Source organism: Perna viridis, chromosome 5 (assembly GCF_037379345.1).
Source record: "Perna viridis isolate PV_CMFRI_1.1 ecotype Kerala chromosome 5, ASM3737934v1, whole genome shotgun sequence".
Classification (NCBI taxonomy): Eukaryota; Metazoa; Mollusca; class Bivalvia; order Mytilida; family Mytilidae; genus Perna; species Perna viridis.
The window spans coordinates 39,970,973-39,991,297 of NC_142449.1; the positions used below are offsets into that span (position 1 = coordinate 39,970,973).

Here is a 20,325-nt window from a genome sequence, read left to right on the forward strand (position 1 = left end):
AATAGTAACGTTTTCAAAGTTTAGCTGCGATTCGATATACATATATAGCATATTTCACTAAAGTGGTAATTATTTATGTTAGTTGTCCGCCATTGAGTCACGCTGTAACTTTCTGTTGTTTTGACGTCATTGAGGAAATGTTGTTAAAAGGAGCAAATGCAAAGAATCAAGGAAAAGATGGAAACAACGTGTTGCATTCACTCATGGGTATGTATTTACGTAGATAAATATTACTAGTGGCTACTATGCTACAACTCTAGTTATTATTGTCTTTTTGGAATAAAAATAGTAACGTTTTCAAAGTTTAGCTGCGATTCGATATACATATATAGCATATTTCACTAAAGTGGTAATTATTTATGTTAGTGGATCAACACCTGTTCATCGTCTTTGTATTAAAACAGTTTATCATGTAAAAATAGGAGACGTGGTGTGATTGCCAATGAGACAGGCATCCACCAAAAGCAAAGCAACGAATAAGTAAACTTCTTGCGGTCACCACACGTTTTTCAAAGATAGACAAAACCCATATCATATCAAGCTTAAAAGGCTCCGAAATAAATAAAGTGAAACTATTCATAAAGTACGAATTTCGATCTAATCTATAGAAAAAAGTACTTAAAACGAATAACAATGAACATAAAAAAGACAACAACTGGTCTACATGTTCCTGTTTTGAGACAAGCATATAAAGTATGTAGCGGGGTTAAACATTTTAGTGAGCGCTAACTTGGGACTGTGGTGGGAAAATACAATAATAAAACGAACTATAAAAATTTGTCGAATTCGGATTTAACTCTTGAGATCGATACAGAGTACAAACACTATAACAACTAAGAGAAAAGACTGTAAGCTGTATCTACTCGAAAGATAACTCGCTTTTCATGTTAGCTAGTTCAAAATCCAAAAGCAACTGATACGCACACATTGTTTAATAAGCAGAAATATCAATGAAACACGTCTTACAAGTTTTAGTGAAAAAGTATGATAAAATGTCTAAGTAAAACACGGTCTCCGTGCAAATCTAAGATAAAAACCAATGACGTTCAACATGTTCATATATACATTGACATTAATCTTGAACTATTAAACGCCACAGGAATACTAGAAAACATAGAATAGAGTTCCAATTCATTTGATAATACAGTTGTCTGTATGTTCACCAACAGGATTTATTGAAAGCATATTATAAAATGTCTAAGTAAACTAAGGTCTTTGTGCAAATGCCAAGAAGTAAAAGTAATGACAGGAAGTAGGACGACATGTAATAGAGTAAATAAATATATAATTTATTAACAAGAGAGTCAATGTTATTACCAATAAAAACATAAATCAAGAATTTTAAGATCATATATATTTGCGAAGTTAAAATGAGGGAACTGAAAGGGATACAATTATTTATACCACTCCGGATCCTTGTCATGTTACTTAAAGAAAGTTTCAGCTTACCCATTGAAAAGATAAATTTGCCTATATTTGCATAAAATAGATGACCGGACACTGACAAAAAGCATTAATTTATTACAAAATTAACGTGTCAAAATGATGACATGAAGTATCGTTCTTATGCAACTTTGACAAAAAAATTCTTTTGAAATTTGAGACGTTTGCGGACAGATTTTCTATTGTGACATATTTGCCATATGCTTAAAAAAAACTAGCAGTTTACACTTTGGTTTCCATGTTATGGAAGTCGCGAAAATATTTTTTAACTGACAGTGAAATAATCGATAACAATATTTTTAATGTTACTGGTCTGAAAAGAAACTTTCAATTTATTATACTTAGATGCCGTTGAAGTAGATCCCAACATTTTAAGAGTTTTAGTGCATCAAGGAGCTGACTTGAACGCCTTGAATAACAATGGAGAAACACCAATGATCCGTTTCTTGAAAAGAAAAGAACGTGAGCGAATGAGTTGGCTTTTTCCCTATTCTGATGTTGACACAAAGGTAGATTTGAAAGTCAAAGAGACAATTTCATTGATGATTGACCTAGGGGCAGACCCAGGTTGTTCTATGCAAGGCTACGATTCTGCATTGATTTTAAGCATAAAAAGGAACCTTGTTGAATGCTTTGAACTTCTTCTTTCTGAACATGAAAATGTAAACCACAAAGGCGAAAATGACAGAACAGCATTGCATGTAGTACTAGAGGAGGGTAATATTAATCATATTTTCAATTGTTCCCTCTCTTTTCGGTAAATAAAATTTCTTACCCAAATCTTGCTATTGACTAGCAACAACGTTTATATAATTCTAAATCCTCTGTTCTGGAAAAAAAATAAGGTAAATGCTTTAGTAAATAATGTTTTATCAACTTGACGGTTATATGCAAAAGACATTTTCAATACTGTTGTAACCGCATAGTGAAGCTTTTTCAAATTTCATTTTTATTCTATTCAGCATTATCCCCCCCCCCCAAAAAAAAAAAAAAACGATTAAGATCGCTGATCTTCACAAACTTTTTTGTGCGATCATAATAGGCCTTTGTCTTAGTTATGAGGGTCCAAATTAAGAATTTTTTGTTGTTCCAGAATCTTCTGTTTTTGTTAATTATTATCGTATGCACAGGGACATCCGCATCAATAGATTTCACAGAAGAGCAAAGTTGGAACTACTATTCAGAGAATGAAGAAGAAAGTGAACCGAACACCTCACAGAGAGATTACAAACTATCTGTAGTAGAAAAAGGCAAGTATAGTTTTGTGTTTGTATGTACGCGTATTAAGTATCGTGAGTTACACAGCTCTAAATAATTCATTTTTTCAATTAAAAAACTGTGACCCAGTTTTTTTTAAAGCGAAGTATTCTGGTCCTTCGTGTTTTGAAGATTAAGCGGTTTATCTTGAATGATTTATTTACATGTAAAGGTATGTCAAAACAAAAGAGAAGCAATAATGCTTGACGACTGTTTTCACATTTAATACACTTTGATGAATCTTAAAAGGTAAATCCAAATACTAAAAGTATAATTAGAGTTGACACTGCTTTCAAAAACGACATAAAACGAAATTATAAATGCTTCTATATTCATTCTTTTTAGCCTGATTTTGCTAATATTATGGTAGTTAAAAAAAAGAAAGAGAAGATGTTTAAATACAATTTGTTTTACCCTAATTTCAGACACCATCATAATTGATCAGCTTATCAACAAAAATGCCAACCTTAACGTATTGACAATGGATGGTCATTCGCCTTTGTACAGTCTGTTAGCACATCACGATGAATTTTGCACAAACACAATACTGCCCCGCATTTTGAAGGGCGACACAGACCCTAATCTGGGAACGAAAATACCAATCATTGCTGCAGCTTTGCATTGCAGACTTTACGCAATACAGATGTTACTGAAAGCGGGTGCCGATGTCGATAAGTCTGAATATTCTAATAAAGATACAGCACTTACAACTGTACTTGCAGTATGTTGTGAAAGACGTCCAGGTAGAAAAACACATTTCGAAGTTAATCATCTTGAACAGTTTTATCTCGTTTAATTAGACGTTGTTTCTGTATGCTATTTTTTGTTCAATTTTTTCTTCTTCTTTAACTTTTTACCAAGATACGCGTTTTGATCATGCTTGTTAAAATATTATTCTAATAAGACGTCCTTTAAAGGCTTGAGACCACAACTGTTGTTGACTTGCGATTGCTCTATGAACAGCACGCGACTTGTTGAGCGTGGCTTGTTTGTGTGTGTGAAGTAAAGACATTGGGCAATTATTTCGGGACTAAGGTTACCGTAATAAGTCACGAAAATAAAAGAAAAAAAAGTATCATAATTGTCCTAATGTTTTATGAAATAATAGAATATAAATTTTCAAAAGCAAACCAAGTCCAACAGCAATTGAAAGTAAATACATGTATGAATTCGAATGCCAATGGCAATGTACATCAATACAGAAAGTGACAACAACAACAAACAAAAACTTGCAAAGGTATTAATTAAGGAAAAATGAGCAACCCATGCAGACTCCTTGAGACATTGTTAGCATGCATCGTTAGAATAAACGTCGTTAACTTTTCTATACATACCCACATGGGCGAAACTATCATGTCATGTCAAGCGTATAGAAAATGAACATTGTAACAAACCGACCTAACCTGTCCCTTTATGATATAGTAGCGATTAAAAATTATGACAAATCAATTTACTTTCATAGAATTTGTCACATTAAGTAAATATATATATATATATTTGTTCAAGGTATTCTGAAGAAAACAGTGAGAAGTCTGATTGAAGCGGGAGCGTCTGTAAATCACATCAACAAGTCAGAACAAACACCGTTGAGTTTAGCTTTGCTTTCATTTTTGAAGCATCCAGAACATTACCGATGGCGTCATAGAAAACATTTAATGTCAGACGTAATCTCGCTTCTTTTGGAAAAAGGAGCAGATCCAAATTTACATAAGACTGGAACCGATTCATCACTCTTTCTAGCGGCTCAAACAAAGGAATATACAATTGTGAATAAACTTTTACAATATAAAGCTGATTTGTATCATATTGGAAAGGATCAGAAAACAGTTTTACAGAAATTATTTACTTCATGTGGTATGTCTTACGTTTGTCGTACAATTCCACTTTATTGTATTGGCCGAATTGTTTAAACAATATAATATTATTCAAAATGATGATTAAAAGATGAATATTTATAATGTTATTCAAAGTTTTAACTATGCGGAAGGTGAATGCCCCATAGCCATTCAGTTTCAGTATAATTTGAGTCAAATTCTGTATATTTTCTTTATTTCTCCTTTCTGTCTCTGAATTCATTGTTCTGTTTTGAACCATAGCTTCCGACTTTGTTAAATTTATACCTTGAAATTATACCTTGGTCTTACTCATGAATACCCATTAAGAAAATGCAATTAAGCTTTAGGTAAAAAGACGACATAATTCTATGTGAAGTTTGTTTGTCATTGACGTGTTATATAACAGTGATTTTCTAAGTGTTGACTACTAGTCCAACACAAAGAAATACATTTCCGATAACTTGATCAACATACTGCTGTTATAAAAAAAAAGATGAACGGGTACATTTAAGCCTTTCTATCATATCATATGATTCGTAGTTTGAAATCATACAATAGCCTTTTCAATCTTATCTTTTGAAAATTTAGAATACTTAGAGTACTCTAACTAGGGCAAAAATATCGTTTGTTCAACGGGTCATAGTTTTCCTTTCCTCCTTTGTCTACCCCGGACTTGACTTTTTACAAGCAACTCGGCGGGTGTTTCTAGAGAAGCAGAGGACGCTTACCCTACCGGTGCACCTGGTCCATGCTCCCAGTTTTTAGTTGAATCCGAGTTGCTCATTTGCTTTTGTTACTTTGTATGTATGATTTTATTTACTTCATGTTCTTTGTTGTGTATGTCTGTTTTCCATGTCTGTTCTTTGTCCCTGGATTGCATTCTTTTAATTACCGCTATAACCTTGGTTCCCTTGATTACTCTTTGAAACATCTGCAACAATGCTTCAATTTCCGCTTCAATTGCTATGCGTTGAAGATCATGGCCGTTAATCCCAGTTACCAGTTAACATTACCCAGTTAACATTACCAATCCATTGACAATAATTTAACTGTCGGTATTCAGACTTTTGGCGCTTCCGACGGTAAATATGTATTAGTTAAACTTGCCACTTTCAGTTGTTATTTCTTATTCATTTATATCTTTTGCAGACGGGCTATCATCACACCTAGTAAAGGATTCAATTATCGATCTTCTTCTTGAACACAAAGCAGATGTAAATAAATGTAAAAAAGGAGACGACTCTCCATTGTTAATGGCGATAAAAGAGAAACATTTTGTTGCAGTGGAGAAATTGATAAAAGCGGGTGCCAATCCAGCTTATCAAGGAGCCTCTAAACAAGATGCCTTCGAGAAATCCTTAAATCTTGGTAAATACCATGTACAGTATAGATTTAACTACTAGAATTAATTTCTCTTACTTACAAGTTTGGGCACTGAAAAATTATGCACTGCTCTTGTGAAACGAAATGTTGCCTATTAAGACGTTTGTTTAAGTTTATCCCTAATTGGGTTATGAATTAAACATCGTGTTGTAATGGTAATCAGGGTGACTTTACACAACTTTTATAATTATTTGTATGGTTTGTGCACAGTCTCTTTTTGGATTTTGTCTGGTCATAATTATTCATAACTAGTTTTATTTTCTCCAGACGGATCACTGGTGATTTTTTTTTTTTTTTTTTGTCACACCATATCGAGTCAATTGAATCGAAGAATCTTTTATCTAATAGGATGAAATACAAATATGTGTATGACTTTGGTGTATATTGTGGAAAATGTTATCCTTTAGAAGTTTGTACACTGAGATGAGTGTGATGTACATTGCACTAAGGAACACCTTTGAATATTGCTTTTTTATATAATTTTCAGTTTTTGTTTTAACTTTTCAAGTTTCATATTTGTGTTTTTATAATTATATTGGGTTTCTATATCTACCAATAACACAACACTGCAATCATTGGTAAAATTGCACTAAAATCTGACTGACCTTTAAAAATATATGAAGGGTTTTAAGGTTTTGTTTTAGTTTTTGTTTTATGAATTTTGGCATGCTTTTTTTAAAGTACTACAGGTTTCTTGATTTTCAAGATTTTGGAATCAGAATTCAGAACTCTCATTTGAAAGCTCAAAATGTCCAACTAACCATTACACACAAGTTGTAGGAAATGTACATTACAATAAGTATTGAAAATTCTTTCATCTGAAATATCAGTGGTCCTTAACTTATGCCCAAGTGTATATAAAATAATTATAAATCAAATATGATATAGATCAATAACTATCATATATCACTTTAATATAAAAACACTCAATATATATATACTCTTTATCTTATGAAAATAATTTTTTGATTATTAAATCTATATATAATTGATTACTTAGTATTTGATTTAACACAACTTCATAATTTGTATAAATGTTTTCTATTTAGATTTTGGTAGCTGTCTAAAAATGGTGGATGTCTTGCTTAAAACACCAAAATCCCATAATAAGTGCAAGACATTATTCCAAAAGCTGTGGAACGTTATTAAGGAACAGCAAGTCACGCGTTTAAATGAATTGCTTGAGAATGTGGTACTGAAAGTCTTGTTTTGGACGGAAACATCTGTTGAACTTTCAAAAAGCAAACAAGACTCACCTTTGATATATTTCTGTAGAATGCGTTCTCTACCAGTGGTGAAAGCTTTGTTAGAACTTGGGGCAAATATAGATCATGTTGGCGAATATGGTAAAACTGCAATGCACTATGTTGCTTCAGGTATTTTTTGTTTGTTTGTTTGTTTGTTTGTTTGTTTTGTTTTGTTTTGTCTTGTTTTTGTTTTGTTTTTTTATAAAGAGATCTAACTGAGATAGGGACTAATGCAGTTGAAGTCAAATCAAACTATTACAATCTTTAATTAGAACAGTGGTGGCTTTATATTGTTTCATATAAACACTTGATCTGCTTCTGTTCAGAGTATTGCATTTTAAATGTTACTTCGACAATCTTATAATAATTTCAAATTAAACGGAGCTACTCAAACATTCTAAAATGCCATGTTTTCGGTTTAGACAAGTCAAGTAAAATATGCAAAACTTTCAAAATATGCAAAAATGTTTCACGTAAAATTATTGTGAATCGAGAATTCACTTGAACTTAACAAGGATTATGAGAAATTCCTTTCGCACGAGTTTCATATGAAAATTACATATGGAAACTATATAACAAAATTTCAGTTCAGAATGATTTCTCAAAAATGTCCATGATCGAGTTCGTATTGAAATAATTTCCCTTTATACGAATGATAAGAGTTAATAAAAGAGAGCATTAAAAATTGCAGCATTGTCTTTTTTCAGTAAGGTATTTCAGCCAATTTGAATGGCTAGATGAACTTCTTCGGTACAAACCAAGTCTTAGTGTTGCTGATTCAAAAGGACAAAGAGCTGTAGATGTGGCACTCATTGATTATTTAGATGAAAGCTTACATCATTACATTCTAGAAAGAAACGAACGGATAAATAACTGCAGGCAAGATGCTCTATTAAGGCTTCTGGATGCTGGAGGAACATTTATATCCCACATACATAAAGTATTTTTAAAGGCTGCATCGTATGGACATTTTAGATTGATGTTGACCTTAGTACAAAAAGGTGCAGATGTTAACATCACCGATCGTGTTGGGAGAACCGTTCTACACCTATGTTGGGACAATTACAAATGTATGTATATAGTTTTATGTAAAAGTTATTCCATTTTACACTTCGTTTAATGTATATCAAAACGTGATTTTATTCATAAGTTCAGAGAAATTCTTTTCGGTTTTGTCTGTCTTTTTTATACCGGAGGCGAATCAGGTGTAGATGTCATAAAGTGAATTGAATAAATCTTTTTTATACCGGAAGCGAATCGTAGATCTATGTCATAAAGTGATTTGAATAAATCTTAAAAATCGTTGCATGAAATAATGTCAGTCCATTATTTAAAAAGCAAGTATCAAGTCGTACAATTTTGCTTTCCATTATTTATGTATTTATTTATTTTTATTGTATTTATCATTTATTTGTTTTGGAAGGTTTGTTCTGCTTTTGTGTTGCATTGTCGTAGTATACATAGCCATTGGGGATACTCTGGTTTTTTTTGACAGTAAATCATTTAAAGACTATCTTTTTGTTCAGCTATGGACGAATGGGCAATCAAGTTTTTGAACGCCTATGTGAAAAATGATGGATGTCTAACAAATACTGACAAATATGGCATTCCTCCAATATTTTACCTTTTCAAGTATCGTACGATACAACAATTGGGAGGAATTGACGAAAGCGTATCATCCGCAGTTAGATTTTTCGTTGACCACAAAGCAATAGATGTGAAGGATGGAAAGGGATGCACTCCATTGCATAAAGCTTCGGAGAATGGTCTTTTATCTACTGCTGATTTGTTACTGAAGTCTGGAGCAGATCCTCTAGCCGTTGATTATGATAACAAAACACCACTTCAGTATTGTCTTGAAAATCGTAGGTACTTTACAACCGGCAGAATCGGCAGAGTGTAATAGTAATGTTAAATCATACGGCAGTACTGATAAACCTACAAACATGGCAATTAAGTAAAAAAATTAAAATTAAAATCAAATTGAAATTTGTAATTTTATGACTGTATACCAAAGAGTCTCAATTCCTGTAATACACTGTTACATGAATTTCAGAATATATGCAATAAAACACTGGGTGCAATGCATGAAATATTGATATATGTAGTTTGTCTGAATTTGACTATAAAATTCTGTGGATAATTTTCTTCTTGCTCTTTGAACAGATATTTGCCTGGTACAAAATGCCACCAAACGTAAATTTACTTTTTTATAAGTTTCTAGCTTTGTTAGTATGGTATATATATGAATTTTAGGGGGGTAAAAATTTTCGATAAAACTGCAAAATTTTCGGCAAAACTTGCTAATAAAAACGATGAATTTTCAATTTATTTTTTGGGGGGAAAAAGTGGGGGGGGGGGGGTAAATTATAAAAAATAAAATAAGAATCCGGGACCGAAGTGTCTGTGATCAAATTCAGTGTCACATAAGTAAACACAAAAAATATTCGACATATAAAACATAAAAAAGATTGGTATGTTTTCTTGTTTTATTGGAATTTTTAATTCATTTTTTTTACAAAGTGCACCCATACAAAAAGACACAGTATGTTGAAGTAATGATAGGCACCACGGTAATTGCTCCGGTAAATATGACCAATGTAACATCAAAAATATTTTGAGTAGTACAGACAGTACTTGTTTATACTTTACTATAATGAATTCTTTTGTAATTGTTTTTGTTTTTGTTTTTTTGGGGTATTTCTTTCACTGGGGAATGACGATATCTTTGATAATTTTTATTACAGAAAATGTGAGTGTTCTGGGTATTGTTGGAAAATTACTACAAAACGTAGAACCATCAGAATTTCACAAATGTTTTGGAGAGGATATTCTGTACATCGCTATCTCGAACAGCATATCGAATCAAGACGTTGGTCATCATCTTACTGAATTACTGATTCGTCATGGAGCTAACCCAAACGTCTGCGACGATGACAACATTCCATTGTTTGTAGCAGTGGACCTCCTCGATTTAAAGACAATCGAAATGCTCCTTGACTACAAAGCCGACGTGCATGTACGCAATGGATACGGTGATACAGCTTTGCATGTACTTGCAAAAACATGCACCACTGACAAAGGCGAGTATATTTGTGAATACAAGATGTATTACATATTCGTAAATGCTGTTTCTGTATTAAAATAAATTGTTGATCTCGTGAATCGTTACTGTGTCTCTATCTGCACCATGAAAACTGATTTCTTCAACGTGGCATAGTTTTCCTTTTTATGACTTTTTATGAGCAACTCGGCGGTTTTTAAAAAGCAGAGGACGCTTACCCTACCGGTGTACCTGATTCATGTTCTACGTTTTCAGTGGAGTCCGAGTTGCTCATTTACTTTTGTGACTTTGTATGTATTGTTTTGGTTACTTTGTGTTCTTTGTTGTGTGTGTCTGTGTTCCATTCCTGGTCTTTTTTCCTGATTACATTATTTTGATTCCCGCTAGAATCTTGGTTCCCTTGATTACTTTTTGATAAAAATGAAGTTTAATTTTTCTTCTTCGATTTCGATTGACAGTGTGTGTACTTATCTCTGTGAAGATCGCATGTTGTTTTTATTCTGCTGTAAGTTAGTTTTGTTTAAACATATTTTATATCTAAAATTTACAGTAAGTTATACCAACTTACAAAGGTCCTTCTACATAATTAATTACAAATATTTTGTGAATATTTGTAAGCAATAAAACATAATATACAATGTAAACAACTAATTGTGACAAAACTGAATCAAGAGCAGTATATATGTTATCATATGTGATGTCATTTCAATATATGGGGCAATAGTTATCTGAACTAAAAAAAAGAGTATAAAAGAGAGAAAATATGGGAAATATTAACAGGATGAAGTTAAAATTGCTTGCTGTGATCCTTCTATGTCAAACCGCTTTGATTGTTTGATGAATAATTGAACTGATTTAAATATATCTTTGTTTAAATCATCAAATAAGGTTTCATTTCCAAAAAGCAAAGTTTCGATTGTTAATTCTGGTAAAAAGACAGTATTATTTTTCAATTGTACTCGTGTCTCTAAATATACTGGGCATTCCAAAAGGTATTGTATGGCATCTTCAACCACGCAGCCGCAGACACAACCCGGATCATTCACAAAATTAACACGGAATAGATCTGCATTCAGGGCACTACACCTATGTCTAAGTTTCGTGTGTAGAATATTATATAATCTACAATCTGTGAAATAATAAGAAGCGTTAAGTAATGTGTGTCAGAGCAGGCAAAAGCGTAAAATCACAGAAGTGAGTAATTTTTAAATTTCGATGGTTTTGTTTGATTTCAGCTGACACAAAATTGAAAATACTACAACTTCTTTTGAAAAGTGGATTAAATGTGGATGTAATAAATAGATCTGGCAGCTCTGCAGTCCTAATAGCAGTAACACAATACGTACAGAATGATAATAATTTTATCAAAGAGCTGGTTTCACACGGCGCTGACTTGAATCTTCGTAATCATAAAAACAAGTCAGCACTTCATGTTGTGTGCCGTTCAGGTATGATATACTGTTTTTTTTCCCATTACTCCTTTAATGTTATGTTGTTTACATATGGCGCTGATAAAAAAAAACGGAACAAGAAGTTTATGTACACATAGCATTTGCATATTTTATGTTTGAGTATAAAGTCAGTAATTGCTCATTATAGTTGTTGTAATCTTTATGGCACATTAACAAGAAAAACTGTATTGAACTAACAAAAATCATGTTTTAGCTTGTTTCTATATTTACTACAACTGAAGTGGCCAAACTCAATTTAATAAAATTCATTGAAAAAATGCTTGTTAATTCATGAATACATAACGCGTCCTTGTTTTCAACTTATTGGAATATACAGAAAGTTTATTTAAGGTGCATATGAATGTTTTAGATTTGTGTATGTTTAAACCAAACTACATAGTTTAGTTCTTGTTCACACAGAGTGCATCAACGGGTTGATAGAACATTAACATGTTTACAGACACCTGGAAAATAATCTATGAAACAGCACGGGTTTGTTAACAAGCCTAATTCATGTTTTAGTGGTGCAAATTCTACTCGTAATAGGAAAGAAATTTTCTGGCTATATTATCAAATGTTCAAAGTTGATTTATAAAATAATAATTCAAAAACGGTGAATAGGGCACTTAATACCTGTTGTAGTCTCAAAATTTAAATATTGTGTTTACAGTATAACTTAATTATTTCTTTTTCCCTTTTTTTCATTAGTTGAGAGCTTTTATCGGCACACATAAATCTCCATTCTCCCTAGGTTCTTTACCTAATTAATTATCTTTAAAGGAGAAAATATCCACCTAGGAAATATTTTATTGAATGGAGGGGCTAAGCCTGGCGAGTGTCTACAGGATGCGATTGAGAATATTGAAACAAGTGACAAAAAGAAAAACGAAGCATTTCTATGTACGTTAGTTGAAAAGGGAGCTGACCCACATATATTTGAAGGAAAAGGTTCATGCCTAATTGAAGCAACAAAAAAAGGATATGTTGATTTGGTAACGTTGTTGTGCAACGCCGGGACTAATGTCAACCTTACAGGCTCAGACGGATCTACAGCTGTTTTGGCTGCATGTCGCATAGGTATATATGTTAATACACAAGACAAATCATTAATTTTCATTGCAATGACATTATTATTGACCTCTGTGAAAAAATGTTCAGATTTTGTCTTACTAAACCTTACACAGTGATCACTAAATACGTATCACATCAACAATACGACAATTTATTCGACATAATGTACTTACTCTCTTCATTGACTATGGTGGTTAAATTATTATTTTTTCTTAAATAGTCATGGGTCCAGGATTTCAGGAACATAAATAACATGACAGGGTAGGTGAAGCGACGCAAAAAAAAATTGGTAGAAGATTTTATGAAAAATTCAGATTTCATTTAAAACAAAAGTTTTCCCAGTTTTAGGGGGCCCAGACAGGATCTATAGTTATCAATCCACACCTTTATATTTGATATGAATAATTAAAATACTCATTACGGTATAGCATGGATAAAAACGCACGCAAGTAGTAGATTATATTATATGTTAATAAATATGCCATTTCATATTGGCTCTGTTATAGGTTTGAGGTCTGTCATACTGGTCGAGACGGTCGACTTTGTCCCGAGGCATCGCCGAGGGCCAATATGGCTCTCTGTCAAGGCCAATATGATTGACCGAAACCTTTAACAGGGTCAATATAAAAATATATATAAAATATACATATTTATTAACAATTTTATTAACCAACTCAACAAGATGATTTGTAGAACAGTTGTTTTCATGTTTTACCAAAAACATGTAGGTTTATTTGCATTAATCAGTTTTAAATATCCTTTTTGTATAAAATGCAGTTTTTAGTCCTAGTGATCAAAGTTCATGAAATCCAGTTCTAACGCAAAATTGCGGTGTCAAACCACCGGTAGTTATGATGCCGTATTGGCCCTTTTTTCCTATTGGCCCCGTATAGATGTCCGGTTTGAATTCATATCAATTGGTCAGTTTTTGACATATTTTAACGTATTTTGGGTAGTTGGTTCATAAGTGTTGTTAAAACAGATTTTCACTGTTATATTGACATATTACAATAATCTGTTCCTGATTGTCATTTAGGATTCAGTATAAATGAAATTAAAATTATTGTCATTTAGGATTCAGTATAAATGAAATTAAAATTGGATTGATTACAAAGCTATTGAAGTTCGAATAAAGTGAATAAGACACAGAGCAAATTTATTAATAACAAAAATTAGTTGCATGGCCAATTTTATAAGGTGGGGGGGCATTTTTTTAAATGTGATATGTGTTGTCTTTAAGAAATAATCATACAGTCGAACATTGTGTGTACATAATCGAATTAATTGGTATCCGACGATTTTGTGTACAATATTTATAATTTGGTGTATTTTTCGTTAGACCAATTGTCTTTCTCAATTATTATAGAGAATAGAGAGAAACGAAACGACATGGTGAAAGTTCTCATTCAAAATGGATGCAACTTGAACATTCCGTCCTCAGAGGGGTTGAGATGTTTGGATGTATTGTTGTCTCGACTTCTTAAAGACGTACATTGCGAAGAGCCTACAGATGGTGACAAAGATGGCGAATCGTATATCCGCGTTGATATGTCTTTATTCAATCTTCTTGTCCAAAGCGGGTCAGAATTGTGCCCCGCTATGATTCAAATGGGTCATTATGAAGGGTAAGGCGACAAACTTAATAATGGTTAAAGAATAGAAAATGATGACAAAAGTGCCATCTGGAATAAAAAAAAACAAGTGTATAGTAACATAAAGTAATTCATAATCCATAATGTTCTATACATCAGTTAATGTGCAAAGCACCCACAAGTTCACTAATCGCTGCTAACGCTTAGCTCATGACTGGTTCAATATTAGTATAATAAAGTACTGGTCATTTTGATACCAAGATTTATTGTAAGTACATTTGTATATAAAGTGCTAGTTTTGTAAAAATCTGGCAGAATGGGAAAAATCAGAAACATGCATTTCAAAACCCCTCCGATCTGACAATTTAATTTCACTCCATGATGGTTGTTTTCTATTTGAAGAGACCATTATTTTTTCCTAGATTATGATGGTACAAACGGTCAAAATAAACTTTCAAAATGGTGTTTTTTTTTTTTGTTTTTTTTTTTTTTTGCATACAATGTTTCACCCACTGCCTGATCCTTACAGAGACTAACACTTAAAGACTGAATAAATAGAAATAGAAATAGAAGTCGTTCACAGAATAAGGTATGAAGGATATATGTATATTTTTCTTCCCAGAAATACAGAGAAACAATCGGCATTGTGGAATCTTCTTCAATATGGATTTTTCAAATCAGCAACTTACCTTCTCCGTAGCGGATGGAACCTTACAAAGGAAGCATGGTTGGAAAACTTCGATGTATCGGCAATAGATTTAGAACAGTTTACTTGCAAATCATTTGTGTATAAACGTCTTAACGCAGATTCAGAAATGTCAGAATTCAAAATTTTTTTAGAAGGCTTCAATCAAGGTCCTAAAAAGTTGGGGATTCTATGCAGAGACTCAATCCGCAAATGCCTTACTGAGTGTTCTGGGGGACAAACAATATTTACTTGTATTCAACAATTACCGGTTCCCTTGTTATTGAAATCCATCATTAGCCTTGCCGACTTTGCTCCTGAATTCGAAGAAATACATCTAGATACTTTATCTAGGTCAGTACAAAATTAGTCATTAAACTTCTACCAAAAGTCATGTTTTCAGTTTTCTCAACAAATTATCATTGAAGGTGCCTCTCCTATTAAGTGGAAATCGAAAATTTCTAATTTTCTCATTTCAGGGTATCTGTTAACTATTTCATGTGAATTCATCGTCATGGAATCAGGCACATTGTGAATAACATTTATTTTTCATTGTTAATTCCAATCCATCGATTTTTTATGAACAAATATTCGAATTTAGAAAAAAAAGGAGGGTGGTCTGACAAATTTTCCGTATGTATGTATATATATCTTTAAATAGCCTGATGAGCCCGTATTTATTTCTCTTTAATATGTTTCAGTTGTGTGTCTGTAAACATATTAGTTGATAATAACAAAATTTAGTAATTTTTATTATTGATAATTTATGGGTTAATTTTTAAGCTTATTAAGCAAAAATGGACCTCAATAGCGGGAAGATTTTCAAATTTAACTAAATGCAAGTTGTAGGATATCTTTTTTTTTTTATTTACCTTAAAAAAGTAGAGTGTGCTAAACAAATAACAATAAAGTCATTTGATAAAGATTTTAATTTGCATTTTTTTCTGCATATATGCTACACAATCTAAAGAAAATGTGAATTTATCGTAAAGGCTATATTCCCCAAATATACATCGAAATAAAAAAAAAATGTAAATTCGAGCTTCTTGAATGTTGGAGCCACCTGAAGCATGGATTACAATTGCTTTTAAAACATAGGTAATAAAATTGTATGTAAGGAATTTACGTCTGTGCTAACTTAACAGAGAGTAAAGAACCTGTCACTTATTCTTTCTATTCTTTGTACTTGTCAAGTGAAATATATCTGTAAATATTTGCCAAAACCAACTGACATTAATTAGTATCATTTTTGAAAACAACGTCTGTTAGGCATTATGGGTGGTTTCCAGCCAAGAAATACTTGTACAAAAGATAAACATGAATCATTTGTTGTCTGTTCTTGCATGATCTTTAGATGGAATTATACTTACTAAATGTATCTTTCAGAGAGAGAACTGATCAAGGAGTTTTACGTGATATGTATCGAGCAATGCTCCTACAACAAATGTTTGCACCAAGTTTATTTGACACTATGGATTTTGTTCAATCAGGATACGTATTTGATGATTCTGACGATTATGATGATGATGATTACGTTTATTATCACGACGATAGTGACTACTACTATAGCAGCGATTAAGTCGATCACTCCATGGAGTATTTTGAAAAGTTGGTAGTCACGATAAGATAACTAAATGTTATGCCTTGTGTTTTAGTTTGTAGGTTGTAACATCCGTAAAACGTAGTTAGTTAACATACGACTAAGCTAATTTGAATATCAGCTCTAGGTTTTTCTTACTCTGTTTATTTAATGCACAAATTAAATATTCACAATATTCTCATAACGCTGTTCCTTTTAGATGTAAATTAGTTCTTCAGAGGTGCTTTTCTAAATATCTTAAATACCTCTTGTTTTCATTACAAAACAGATTTCCTTTCAGAAACACTCTTCAACAATTTAACAAGGTATACATACACATAACCTTGGTGTCATTCATTATACATGTATTTACCTTCATTGATTTTGAAATTATGTAAAAAAGTAAAACAATATGTCGTATTTCAGAAGTAGATATTGACAATATGATATAGAGTTGCTGTTTGGAAATGTATATGAGTTTATGATTTTAAACTAACACCTAACATAGTGTTATCAATGCATCGAAAAGCTGTCTAGGTGTCTTTAATGTTTTATATATATAGATATATACATATATATATATTCTCCTGGGGGAATCACCCGGCCAGCGAAAGCTATATTTTAATATAGCCTAGCTGGCCGAGTGGTCTAGGATGCTGAACTTAGTGCAGGCGGTGTTGCCATAGATGTCACAGCGGTACGAGTTCGAGTCCCGCGGAGGGAACGACAAAAATTTGCTTCGCAAATTTGACAGTTCTAACATCGTTGGGAATTTTTCAGACTCGTCTCTCTCTCTCTCTCTCTCTCTATATATATATATATATATATATCACTTGGTTTTCATTGTTGAGTTGTATGTTGCAATCTCATTGATATTTCAGGTTATTTATGATGTAAATGTGTATTGTCTGAAAACATTATACTTTATTAGTTTATTGCATGTTTTTTTCTGTCGTGATTCTTTACAAAAATTCAAATATACATAATCTAAAGATCTAAACTTGTGTGTGTTTTATTTCTGATTTAATTTGATAAGGCGGATCAGGATCTTTTTGCAAAAGTGACGATAAATTTCTTCCATTTTCATTTGGTATATTTATCAACTAATTATTATATTTTGATAATATGCGCTGTCAACCTCGTTAGTTTTCAAATTATTTAGTTGTTAAAAAGATCAGATGTTTTATTTATCTCATAATCTGAAAGTCACATGACCACCTACCTGTTTCCTACCAAGAATAATCAGAAATTTCTTCACGATTACCATAAATAAAACTGCTCATTTCATGACAACATTGTAGTTTGTGGAGGCATCACAACCACCTTGATATATTTCTTTTCAACCTCTATTTTGGATTATTTTCTCTATGTCTCTTTCTTAATCCACCTTTTCGTTTGAAGTGCCTTTACCAAGTCGGGACCATTGCGGTACCAGCTGCTCCGGTGGTGTAATATCTATTTTCCCAGATTTATTTTGGACTTGACTTGATTATGAATCAGATTAGTGTTCGGTAATTTTGTTGTTACCCTTATTTATCTCATCACTGGTTCCGTGATTATTTCTTCAATTTATACGTTAGTCAAGTGACGGGTGAACTGGTTATGGCAAATCGCTATGTGATACCTCAATAATCGCTCAGATGTATTTTACTACTTTTAGTACAGTGTTTGTCTTGTTTGAAGGAACTTCAAGCTTCCTTTATTTTTTTCATTATTTCCTAATATTTCATTTCAGAGTTACATAAGCCAATAAAATTTCTTCAATTTATACGTTAGTCAAGCGACGGGTGAACTGGTTATGGCAAATCGCTATGTGATACCTCAATAATCGCTCAGAAGTATTTTACTACTTTTAGTACAGTGTTTGTCTTGTTTGAAGGAACTTCAAGCTTCCTTTATTTTTTTCGTTATTTCCTAATATTTCATTTCAGAGTTACGTAAGCCAATAAACATTGGAAAAAGGCCAACTTATTCAATGATTTATTAGCGCAATTGTTCATGACATTTTGTGAAATGTTATGTAAACAGTGTACCTCTTTATTACTGTATTAAGGTGTAGACTTTAATTATGATTTGCACTTGACAATTTGTCTGTAACACTTTATAACACGTATATATGAAAACTGAAGTTCAACATTGATAATGGCATATTATCCTAATGAATTTTATTGTACTTTTCATTTTTAATTTTTTTTCCCCAATTTTAATATTTTCCATTAATTTCAAGTATTGAGATTGTTATAAATCTGTGGTGTCTGCATGATTGGGTGGTTTCTTCCTTATTGGTTGATATGGTTGATAAGCAGTCTGAGTATAATACATTTACGACGATGGTAAATTAGTGATAATTCAAAATAAATATATTCAGCATCTTATTGAGCTTCTTCTATACATCTTGTAGTAGAATTTACCTGATATGTGTGCTAAATTGCGAAATCTCCAAGAAAAAAAAGGAAGAATATAAATCATGTACATCGGTAGGGTTCGGAACGTCCATTGATTCCTAGAAACAGCATTCGAGTTGCCAATGTCATGCCCTGTATTACAATTCTTTGGCGAATGGAACAAATACATCCTCGCGGGAGGACATTGCACATTATTTCAACGTTCTATCGATAGCAGAATTTAAATATATATATATATTGTTTTGATCTAGAATTTTAGTGCGCTTCAAAAATGCAAGTCTTTGAATAATTTTAAAGGTGCAGGAATGGGTTAGATGTATAAATTATCAACATTAGTCAGATAAATGTTGGATATTTCACGAATGTGAAAGATATGTTATGATGAATTCAACGTATTCCGAAAGAATGCATTTAGGTGAATAGTATGTTCTTAAAGGTACCACAATGAGTACAAAAGTTGCACCAACAAACGCAACATTTGTATTGGGGTATCTGGACCACTTGTATGGAATATTTCAAATAGATTTTTGTGAAAATACAGTATATTTATAGATATATGTAACAGGAAGCGTAAACTTAATGATTTTTGTCTTTTATTTTTTTTAATTTTTGGACAAAATAAAGATGATCTTAAAAGACTAATATCACATATTGTAGTTACCTTTATTTACAATTAAAACGATACGAAACACCTTTCCTCTCATGGTTATGGATCAAGCAATATGCATGTTTATGGATTAAACAGTATTCATTATTATGGATCAAACAGTTTGCATGGTCATAGATCAAGCAATATTCACAAACATGCTAGTTTGAAGGTGAAAGGAAAGAAACTGAAGCACAAAAAAAAAATGAAAACAAATAGGGAAATAAAAAAAAATGTTTCCCGAATGCTAAGACAAAAAAAATATTGCAGATCTCTATTATGAAAAAAAACTAAAAAGGAACTCAAGTAGTTGATCACTTTTGGTCACCTTTGTAGACATGTCCCTTGTGTCATTTGAACAAATTGACGAAAAATATAGTAGTAGTGTAGCATCCGGGTCATTAACGTTTCACATTCAGATATTTTCTAACTTTCTCGTTCCTAGTAAGCTTAATATATCATGTTTTGAAAATATCTAATGCATAGGAACAAATTGTACGACCTTTTGAAAAATGAAGCAATATGAAAGAAGGGAAACACCAACACGTTATTTTTATTAAAAGAATTTAAGGATCTCCGATGCATATGTCGCACAAATATTTCAAAAGTGTACTTCTAAGGGATTGTCAAACTGGTTTGCTGTCTGTTAGTTCTGTAACTTATTTTC

At 32.2% G+C, this 20,325-nt stretch overlaps 1 protein-coding gene across 1 annotated transcript; it reads left to right on the forward strand.

The window, feature by feature from the left end:
* Window positions 1-82: 82 nt before the first annotated feature.
* Window positions 83-18,982, forward strand: LOC148617466 (uncharacterized). The gene is made up of 15 exons (XM_088585152.1): window positions 83-207; window positions 1,789-2,160; window positions 2,574-2,693; window positions 3,126-3,443; window positions 4,207-4,554; window positions 5,685-5,903; window positions 6,968-7,294; window positions 7,873-8,235; window positions 8,692-9,030; window positions 9,913-10,248; window positions 11,465-11,677; window positions 12,461-12,757; window positions 14,118-14,376; window positions 14,966-15,382; window positions 16,415-18,982. Exons 1-15 carry the CDS (start codon window positions 138-140, stop codon window positions 16,605-16,607), a joined length of 4,191 nt encoding a protein of 1,396 aa, XP_088441278.1. The 5' UTR covers window positions 83-137; the 3' UTR covers window positions 16,608-18,982.
* The last annotated feature ends 1,343 nt before the right edge of the window (window positions 18,983-20,325 follow it).

Excerpts from the sequence above, each read along its gene's own strand:
- LOC148617466 (XM_088585152.1), top strand. The coding sequence starts at position 138 with ATGTTGTTAAAAGGAGCAAATGCAAAGAATCAAGGAAAAGATGGAAAC. Across the intron at positions 2,161-2,573 it reads GCATGTAGTACTAGAGGAGG|GGACATCCGCATCAATAGAT; the intron begins GTAATATTAATC and ends TCGTATGCACAG. Across the intron at positions 5,904-6,967 it reads CGAGAAATCCTTAAATCTTG|ATTTTGGTAGCTGTCTAAAA; the intron begins GTAAATACCATG and ends TTTTCTATTTAG.